General features: G+C 39.0%; 1 protein-coding gene across 2 annotated transcripts; it reads right to left on the reverse strand.

Annotated features, from left to right (window-relative positions):
- Positions 1-699: 699 nt before the first annotated feature.
- On the reverse strand, positions 700-7,658 carry mvb12ba (multivesicular body subunit 12Ba). 2 transcript variants are annotated; one of them, XM_037753617.1, is made up of 11 exons: positions 7,445-7,658; positions 5,721-5,808; positions 5,124-5,246; positions 4,845-4,952; positions 4,619-4,715; positions 4,129-4,258; positions 3,720-3,863; positions 3,147-3,241; positions 2,318-2,373; positions 1,868-1,927; positions 700-1,773 (listed from the first exon to the last, which is right to left on the reverse strand). In XM_037753617.1, the coding sequence occupies exons 3-11, from the start codon at positions 5,232-5,234 to the stop codon at positions 1,687-1,689; spliced, it is 888 nt and encodes a 295-aa protein (XP_037609545.1). In that variant the 5' UTR covers positions 5,235-5,246; positions 5,721-5,808; positions 7,445-7,658; the 3' UTR covers positions 700-1,686. The 2 variants fall into 2 exon arrangements, with proteins under 2 accessions (XP_037609545.1, XP_037609544.1); XM_037753616.1 differs by lacking the exon at positions 5,721-5,808 and having other exon boundaries at positions 7,445-7,657.
- Positions 7,659-10,926: the final 3,268 nt, after the last annotated feature.

Consider the following 10,926-nt stretch of genomic DNA (forward strand, 5'->3'; position numbering starts at 1 on the left):
CTACGCATCCACGACAAAACGCTGTCAGTCAGGATGCCGTTATCAGCTGTAACTGCCGGATGAGAGCAATGCAGAACAGCGGCTGTGAGCTAGCCAGTAGGGCACGCTCACATGCACTAAAAGGCACGCGCGGCCGGCCCGGCAATGTCAACAAAGCACAGAGAAGCTTTGATTACAACACACACACACAGAGGGAGGGTGACTTCATCCTCTGCTCAGGTAGACATTACTCCTCTATATCTTAACATAGCAAATAGTTGTTTGATGCTATATTAATGCTCTGGATATCAAATTTAGTACCTTTAAACATTGCACTTAGAAAAATAACTAAAAATAGTAGTGAAGATAGTTCTGATGATGTAAACAAACAAGGACTGGGTATCAAACTTCAGTAACTTTTTGTGATTGTGACTGAAATATGTCCGTGGCACAGAGTATTGAAAACTGTCAAAACTTGGCAAGATAACCATATCCTGCCAACTTTTGACAGTTTAATAGAAAAATATTTTTTAAATTAAATTTCTGTTTTTGCTAATCACGTTTATAATAAAGTAATTTTTTATCAATTTTGAGGTAAATATTGGGGTAATTTGGCAGTAATTCCAAAGAAATTTCAAATAGGTTACTTGCTAATCATCCCCTAATTACCATGAAATTTGCGGACACGTAAAACTAAGTGTTACTATTTTTTCTTATATATATATAAAAAAAAAAGAATAGTAATTCAAAGTAAGGTATTGTAAAAAATATTGGTTAAGTACTGTTACCAAAACGCACGTGTTCATCACTAATATGGTGATAAAATGATACCCAGCACTAAAAGAAAAGGCAGACATTACATTATAAGCAATGGTTGACAATAATCCTAAGAATAGTGGTAAGTGTAGTCCAGCATTGTAACATGTGTCCTGGTTTAGCAACCTATAAACAGTAACAGTGGTTCTATAGACAAGCCAAGCTGCTGGCTCATGTACAGACAGTGGAGGAGTGGTTAACAGAATATCTGTGGCAAACAGGAAGCACACTGAAATTCCCAAATACAAAGTGCACTCACAGTCACACCAGTATATTACAGTAATAACGATGAGAATCATTCCCCATTAAGATAAGCAGTACAAGTTTGAATACAATATCCCATTGACATTTACTTTTTGTATTTCCAACATATGAACTGGGATGATTTTTCCCTCCTGGTATCGTGATTCAGTCCAATGATGAAGACATGATGACTGCTCTCATTCCATTTCAGACAGCAAAGGCCAAATGGGTGACGTCCATCAGAATATCCTTTTAATCCTTTTATCTTGCTTGTAACAAGTCCTTCAGGTTGGACGTGGTTATTTGTATTACAACACTTCACACTTGTTTTGAGATGTTTTTGTATTTTAAAATCATAAGAGAGAGAGTCCTTCAGCGAGAAAGGTCTGTGTTGTCCAACAATTCCATCTCTTTTTAAAAGCCAGCTCATCAATGGTGTACGTAGTGGTTTCAGCCAGACCAAGAGTCCCTCAGTGTTCTGCTTCTGTCTCTCTCTCTCTCAGCACATCTAACAAACACAGAGACCGTGACATCTCCCAAAAGTTAGGAAATTCATTTTTTTGTTGTGGGCAGGTACTCAGTAGTTGTGTACAGGTCTCTCCTGCTGGTGTGGAGAGTGTTGTTAGGGAGGGTGTTAGGAGGGGATCCTCAGGCCTCAGAGCTCAGGGAGGTCCTTGTTGGACTGGGAGGGAGTCGAGCTGCTGCGCTGTGCTCTGTGCGGAAACTGTAATCATACTGACAGAGGGAGAGTCAAACATTATTACTTTGTAAGGGTGGAAAAAAAAAAACTCGAATCACGAATCAGGTTTGATTACATTTGTCTACTCACCTCTTTCTCAATCTCAGCCAGTGACTTGATTGTAATGCCCATCAGATCCACCTGCTGCAGCTGAACATGGAGAGCAGTGATGGTTAGTTAGCTAGTTGTCCAGTTATGTAGACAAGTTAAGCTTCAATAACTCTGGTGATCATATACACTATTCTTTCCTATTAAACATAGGTGCAGAACTGTTGCAGAGCAGAGATGTTAAAGCACATGACTGGACACCTCTGCTACAGGAGGATCAAGTGTTATCAAAAATATTTAAGTATCGATACATATCGATACTGAATATTTGAAACGGTTTCGATACTCATTTTTCACAGTATCGATACTTTCTGCTCTGTCTTCTCTCTGACAGCGAGTTGATACACACACCATTTATCTTTAAATAAAAATCAAAAATGTTATGCCCTTAATCTTTCGTCAATTTTTCAAGACTCAACTCAGGCAACTTACATCGGATGAGGCACAGGCAAACTTCTCAGAGACCATGAAAGGCACTCCATCCATTGCTGAAAGAGACAGTTCAAATAAATACTCCATAAATGTGTCTTTTACAGTGGCAGCAAAGAAGTAACAGAAAAAGACAGTTATTCACAAATTTACAAAAAACAAAACAAAACGCGAAGGACCCATATTTTCAAATAACGGCTGGGGCAGTGTTGCCGCAAACAAATAAAAACAGGTCCCAAATACTGGCCGGGGGGAAAAAAACAAGGGTGCCTGTCATATATTGTGCATGCCAACTAAGAATAATGTACATTTCCATCGCTGTAATTTAATAAATTCAACAATATAATCATGCTATTTTCAACACTTTGTTGTTCTGGATTACTCATCTAAAGTGTTAGTGTCCTATTTCAGTCACTGGGGTGTATGTGTGCTAATGCCCCAGCCAAACTGTATTTTATAGTAACGTACAAGTGCCACAAGATGGCAGTGGCTACATTTAAACAGCGCAGGTCACTGAATTTTTCACAACAAGGTCCTTCATATGTTTCACAATAGAGGACATGAAAGGATTCTGTCCACTGAAACTCTACAGGGCTTTTTGTTGAGCTTGTATTAACAAAGGGTCATTGAAAGAGGCTGGGACATGGTCTCAAGCTATTAGTACAGGCATTTTACCCCAAAATGTGGATCGACCTCACACTAATTGCAACAGAAACAAACTCAATGGACTTTGTATCCTCATAATGTTCTGAATGAAAGGAAAAAATTCCAAAGGACACATTTCAAGAAGACATTGGTGGAGAGGATGTTGAGAGGAAGACAAACTGCTGACCTGAGATAGCATACAGGTTGGAGTTCTGGTGCTCATAGTCTGGTCTGGTGGTGTTCTTCCCTCTGAAGCTGGCTGGGAGGGTCATAGAAATATGTCTTGGGGACAAAAAGAAAAAATATAGCATCTGGTTAGTTCAATGGAGACAAAATACTGAATCTATGCATCCGTCCCTTGCTTCACGTCCAAAGCCTACTGTGCTGTGCTGTTCTTTTTTTCTTTTAAATGCTGACATTTGTCATGTTTGTTATACAATTGTTGATTAGAGTGGAAATCCGTTTATTAAACCATCATAACTTGGTCGACTGTTTCATGTCCACTTTAAGGACAGTGAACATCCTCTTTCCTTGTATCAGGACTGAGCAGTGTCTCAGCCAGGTGTGTAAATGCAGGATACATGAGAGCTATCTGGATAAGTGATGACACATCAGACATACATCGATACAGCGTTTGAGAGTCGATACAGTATCTGCAAAACATAATATCGCGATACTCATGTGTATTGATATTTTCTTACACCTCTAATCAGACACATATATGCACATGCGTACAAACATATCATTAGCATGGACATACTTGGGCATAGGAGCGGTTGGGACTGGGGCTGAGCCGGAGGAGGAGTTCACATTCTGGATGTTGTTGGTGGTTGGGGTGAATGTGGAGTCCTGGGCCCGAGGTACGTTCCCCATGCGATACCAGATTCCCATGTTGTTGAGCTCTCTGTTAAACAAGAAGTTACAAAAAGTTACACGCTTGACAAAAGAATGTCTACTTCTCTTCCTCAAAATGTGAGTACATGTTACAGCCCACATTTTTTGTTCTCATTAATACTTTTTTTCTTTTCTGTTTCGAACCCCAGACAGAAGTCAAAACTTCAATGCTTTTGCTTTCACAAGTCAAGTTTCAAATTCCACAGCAGCCAAGTCTAAACTATTAAGTCTACAACTGAAACTAACATCCATTCATGTGAACCCAAGCTGCTCACCCGATAAAGGTGTACTGAGGGGGGGCCTGCTTGGAGCGTCCCAGGATGCGGATGTCACAGATGGCGGCCTCTGTGGAGTCCCGTGGAATAAACTTGATGCAGAGTCGCCTCTTCCTGAAGGCCTGCTCCTCTGTGGGACACACAAGAGACAGACAGTTTGCTCATTAAAGTGGCAATAGACAAGTGTTATGATTTAACTTATCATTATGAAGTAAATGTTGATCGCCAACGATGTATGTGTATATTGATTTGTGTTAGAAATTTGGACAAAAATAAAAATTAATGCGGGGGGGCGGGGAGGGAGTTGTCTGTTGCCACTTTAACTATACATTGATGCCAGAAAGGTTCTCTGAATATTAGCACAGCAGTTCTTATTGTTAGGGCCCGACATCTTTGGGGTTTTAAAGATTTAATCCGAATCCTTTTCAGACAAACAGTATTACCACACAGTGATGTTATCAGTGCCTTTCTACTTGACTTGATAACTTACGAGTGTCAACAGTCTCCTGGATTGGGATGAAACCCACAGGCAGAGTGTCCTTTATATCGATCAGCTTCATGTCCACAAGAACATTGCCTAAATGGCTCTATAGAAGAAGAAAAACAGAGAAGGACAAATGGGAAGTGAATATAACCAGCTCAAAATCTTCACCAAACGATTCATTCGACATAAGATTGTAACATGCATAGGTGGTTGGTGAGGTGAGTTAACTTACATTTTCTTTAGAGAAGACCCTTGTGAAGCAGAGGTAGCGGGTCACCTTGGATTTGAAAAGGCCATCTTTCCACAGGTCAGCATCCAGGCCGTCTGTTGTTGTAGAGACCTGGAGGCAGATAAGTCAAAAGATGAGGGGTCATTAAACTGAGACAACAATTACAATATCTGGATGACACAAGATGTTTTAACATTTAATAGCTGAGCCTGGCTATTCGGAATTAACAGAGATATCTACAAATCTCTCAAAATCTGTCCCAAGTTGTGTTCAGTAACTTACCACATCATATCCAGTGGGAGCCCTGTTCCTGGAGGCTACTACTCCGACTCCAGTGATCGGGTCCATGGGCATCTCTGGCAAAGCTTCAGAAAGATCTCGAACCTCAGGCATCTTTGTAGCGTTCTGCAACAAAAGCACCATGACGGATTAACTTCTTGGAAAGTGGTCCAGAGAAGTAGGAGAAGGGTGGATTTACCTGGATCAAAGTCAGTTCACATGAAATGAAGGTGAGCTAAAAACCTGCATTTTCCTCTACTGTACCTACAGGACGTTTCCTCTAGTCTACAGATACAGCTGGTGAGCGGATAGCTTCGTTGTAATGCTCAAGTTACGATTAAGTTTTGTGAAATATCCTAATATGCGTTTAATTTATTATTACACAGACTAGGGTTAGTTCTAGACCAGGGATTCTCAAAGAGCAGTTGTACCAGTTGCGCACTGGGCCACAAAGATGTGGTCTATCTGAACCATCATCCATCCACACTCTCCACCCACCAACACACCCATGTACTGGAGGGAGCAATGATGGCCATTTATAAAACGGTGCATAGGATCCGTACTAGCATATTAATAAGAAGTAAGTAGTGTGGGATTTACACAGAGCAAGAATCACTCTTGAAGCTGCCTGGACAACAGAGGCCTCCTGCATAGCATCTCCTTGACTACCAAAGTCATTTGTTCAGAGCTGTGGAACAAAGAGGAAATAAAACTCTATAGAAAAGGCTGACCGACTCAATATTGGTGTGTCTATGGTAAACACTCTGAGACCCACAATAGACCCATTTTTGTCTTTTTTAGGGGTGACAGGGGCTCTTTAGGGGGAAACTTTTTGCACTATAGTCACATTTTGAACAGTATTGTATCTCAGTTGTTACCCTGCACTATATTCATTTTTAACAGTTTTCTTCATCTCCTGGTATTTTTATATCTGGTATATTTTTTTATACTTTGTACTACTTACTTGTGCCTTTTTACTGATATGTTTGCACTATGGAAATGTGATGCTGGAAACTTTAATTTCCCTCTACGGTGTTCCTCAAGGTCTTGGTGTCTTAATGCGGTATTTTGTAGTGATTATTGATCATTTTGATATGCAACAACTTATGAGACATATGAGAGCATGGGAATGACCATCATATACTTCTATCATAATGTTTTAAACCCTTAGAACAACTTGACACACAGTGCTGTCTTAATGTGGTATTTTGGAGGGATTATTGGTCATTTTGATCAATTATCGAGTGGAAAAAAATTGTTAAATTTAGCACCAAATTCTGAAATCAAAAAGTAGTATCAACCTAAAAATTGCTGCAACAATTTATGAGACATAATAGAGCATGGGAACGACCATCATATACTTGAATCCTAATGTTCCAAACCCTTATACACTTTTACAGTTCATTTTAAATAATTAATTCATGTTTATTTCTGATTTATGACTAGAACAACTTGACACACAGTGCTGGGCAGCATCTCAAATTAATCTCCAGGTTCTCAGCTTTCAGATGATGTTCACCACTTCTATGTGACATCTACTGTTGACCTGCTATCTCCCAACAAACAGGTCAAATAAAAGAAAAATAAAGTGTTTTTACTGCTACTTTATAACTATAACATACAGTATTGTACTGTTAATTAATCTCATAGACATTATGTATTGATTTCATCTGCTTTTAACCCTCTGAGACCCACAATAGACCTGTTTTTGTCTTTTTTAAGGGGTGTTTAAGTGTGTCAAGTTGTGTCATAAATCAGAAATAAACATGAATTCATTATTTAAAATTAACTGTAAAAGTGTATAAGGGTTTAGAACATTATGATTCAAGTATATGTTGGTCATTCCAATGCTATATCATGTTTTATAAATTGTTATGCAGCATTTTTTGGGATTGATACCATTTGTTACAGATTTGGTGATAAATTTAACCATTTTTTTTCACTTGAGAATTGATAAAAATGATCAATAACCTCTTCAAAATACCACATTAAGACACCAAGACCTTGAGGAACACCATAGAAAAAGCCATGCTGTGATTTAGTATCAAAAACTAGATTTGCATTTTTCGGGGGATTTACAAGCTAGCCTGCTAGCTAGAAGTAACCCAACACCAGCTGCGACAAACGGGCAAAGCTGTCAGACGTTAACGGTGGCTAAGGTGTTCATGGTCAAGCATTATCCATTAGGCACTATAATAGATCACCTTAACATATCTAAGTCACTATAGTAACGTTATATCGCCGTTAACAGCAGCTTTCCGTTGCTATAGTGTCGCTTCCAGACATCTGTGGTGGATGCTAATGCTAGCTAGCTGAGTACTCACCCAGCGACGTTATAACAGTTGAATTCCGGTCTCCGGTGTATTTTCTTGTGTTATCCTCCCTTGTACTTTTTCCACAGCTTTTTTACGAAATTGCTATAATCTTATTTAACTGCTTTGTGTTTGTTTGCATGGTGGTTCTCCAGATAGCATGGTGGTGCAGCCGTCGGTGGAGCTAACTAACCGGGGAGTGATCACTGCAAGGCTTATAGAAGGAGGTTAGGACACGGGTCTGGGGAATACGGGGATAATACGCATGCGCGCTGTAACTCAAGCCGCGGTCGTGCAGGCCAGATTCTACTGCGCATGTGCCATACCCCGATGAGATGACGCGTTCATGACGTATGTTCTAGCCTCCTTACCATAGGCCTTGGATCACTGAACCGACTGAAGGAGCACCCCTTTCCTCCCACCCAACCACCCACCATGCCTACGTATTGAACATCCATGTAAACACCAACACACTTGCTGATGATGCTTTCTTTAAAACAAGGAGTAATTACACTTATTCCAAAACCAAATAAAGATAAATTATATTCATATAATTGGAGACCAATTAGTTTATTAAATAATGATACCAAATTATTTGCACTACTCCTTTCAAAAAAGACTAAAAACAGGAATACACAAGATAATTAATGAAGAAAAATCTGGATTCATGCAGGGGAGACATAATCAGTTAATAATGTCAGATTAGTACTAGATTTAATTGTTTATAGTTACCTCATCCATGATGATTGTTTCATTTTATTTAAAGGTCCCATGTCGTGCTCATTTTCAGGTTCATACTTGTATTTTGTGTTTCTACTAGAACATGTTGACATGCTGTAATGTTGAAAAAAAACTTTATTTTCCTCATACTGTCTGCCTGAATATACCTGTATTTACCCTCTGTCTGAAACGCTCCGTTTTAGTGCATTTCAACGGAATTGCGTTGCTAGGCAAGAGTTTGGGTCCATGTTTACTTTCTGTCAGCTGATGTTATTTACATACACTGCAACAGGAAATAAACTTGGACACATTTAAAATCTTTACGTTTAAAACCGTGTAATGGTCTAAATATTGAATATTTGTGATATCACAAATGGACAGAAATCCTAACGGCTTGTTTCAAACGCACAATTTCTGAATGCGGTTCTGTGTGTATTTCTCTGTATATTGAGCGTTTTGATAGTTTAACAGTATTTATATAGCACTTAAACCTGCTTTATAATATAAAAGACAAGAAAACCTCACTTTTTACAATATGGGACCTTAAATGATTTCTGCAAGGCTTTCGATACAGTCAAACATGCCTTTATCTTTAAAGTTTAGGTAGGTAGGTAGTTGAGCTCAGAAAAAGAAAATGAGATATGATACTCAAATGCTCACACACACTTATCTTTCTTTCTTATTGAGTCCAGCTTCTGATAATCCTGGAATATTTTATTCCTGCAGTTAATTTAAAAACTGCAACTTCCTGTCTTTGGTGTGGGACAGTTTTACAGGAACGCAATGTTCCTGCATGTGTTTAAGATTGTCAGCTGTAACAAAAGCCTTGAATCAAAAACAAAGCTATCAACAACCTCCCACTGATCCACAGACAGTATTTGACCAAACCCACCCTGAACAAACTAAAGTCTGGTCTGAGGAGGTTAAATAACGCTCCAAACTTGCGCTAAATTTTGGCGAGGGAAAAACTGGCATGGCTATTTTCAAAGGGGTCCCTACTTGACCTCTGACCTCAAGATATGTGAATGAAAATGGGTTCTATGGGTACCCACGAGTCTCCCCTTTACAGACATGCCCACTTGCAGTTTGGGGCAAGTCATAGCCAAGTCAGCACACTGACACACTGACAGCTGTTGTTGCCTGTTGGGCTGCAGTTTGCCATGTTATGATTTGAGCATATTTTTTTATGCTAAATGCAGTACCTGTGAGGGTTTCTGGACAATATTTGTCATTGTTTTGTGTTGTTAATTGATTTCCACTAATAAATATATACATACATTTGCATAAAGCAGCACATTTGTCCACTTCCATGTTCATAAGAGTATTAAATACTTGACAAATCTCCCTTTAAGGTACATTTTGAACAGATAAAAAATGTGTGAATAATTTGCAATTATTCGCGATTAAATATTTTAATCGATTGACAGTCCTAGTAAATCACCATGCCAGTTATTACCACATAACAATATGATTTTGGAACTGCATGAAAATGTTTGTTTGTTTCTGATCAAGGTGAAAATGTTTGGGGTATCCTGTTTTATTGTATGGCTTGATTATGTGTTTTTTGGAGTGCTTATTTTGTTTTTAAAATTTACAATCTGACCTGGTGACAGAAAAATATATATTTACTTTTTCATTCATAATTATGGCCTAATATATGAATACATTTTTAAATTAAAATATGCATACTACAGTTATATTAAGACATTAACTCCTTAGAGTGTTCATGGGCTGTATGTAACTATGTGCCTGGGTTATATCTGTCCACAGTTCATCTACTGATTACAGTGTTATGGTCAAGTATGGACTGATATAGCAGGTCACATTGAGCTGCATGTAATGAGCCAGCGCCTCCTGCTCCTGCAGCCACAAGATGCTGCTCATGTACTGTAAACAATTTACAAGAGGCCTGACAAGTACCTCTTCGTTAATGTAAGCTGTAAACCTGTGTGCTTTAAATGCTGCCCTTTATATAAATCATCTGACGGGAGGACCAGAGGACTTTAAACAAACATGTGCACAAACACAGCTCCCCCTCACATTAGATTTCCTGTGAAATACTTTTCCATTAAAGCTTCAAAGCTCAGTTCACAGTGAGTCTCGGAGAAGCCAACATACAGTAAGCTTCACAGTGTGGTTTTCTTCCATTGCTTTAAATTTGCACACACTGTTTGTGGTTCATTTGCAGTGTTTCATCTCTCTGTGTGTTTTTGTTTCTGAAAGGTTTACTTACAAACTCGAGTCAATTAGCTCTCCAGCAAACATGTGGCTTCTCCTGCCAGGAGTAAACAACGGCGGTCGACAGACATCTGGAGCTGCATCACTATCCAACCACAGAGGAAAGAAGTGGAAAAAAAAAACAACCTCAATGGACGTTTGACTTTACTTTGTCATATGTTGTGCACAGTATTGTTCTTGTTCTAAATCACAGCTGTTCCAGTCCACATGAGTAGTTATGCAAATCATAAGAATCAAAGAAAGAGTTACAATTTCCATTAAAGAAATATGAAGTACATATACAAGTATAATTTAGCATTGCAGCTATCGTACTACTTTCTACTGAGGGAATAGTTCCAATGAAAACTGTTGACAGTGAGGTCTGTGGGTTATCTTTCCATGCTGTGAGCAATACAAATGAAAGTCCATTCTCCTTCACTGTATTGGGATGGAGACCTCAAAATCTGGATCTGGTGTCCTCAATATTGAAGCTGACCACGTTCTCTGATGGCGCTCCGTACCAATTCCTTGGCCCGATACATGTGGAAGTTCAGGAT

The sequence above is a fragment of the Sebastes umbrosus genome, chromosome 19 (genome assembly GCF_015220745.1).
Source record: "Sebastes umbrosus isolate fSebUmb1 chromosome 19, fSebUmb1.pri, whole genome shotgun sequence".
Taxonomy (NCBI): domain Eukaryota; kingdom Metazoa; phylum Chordata; class Actinopteri; order Perciformes; family Sebastidae; genus Sebastes; species Sebastes umbrosus.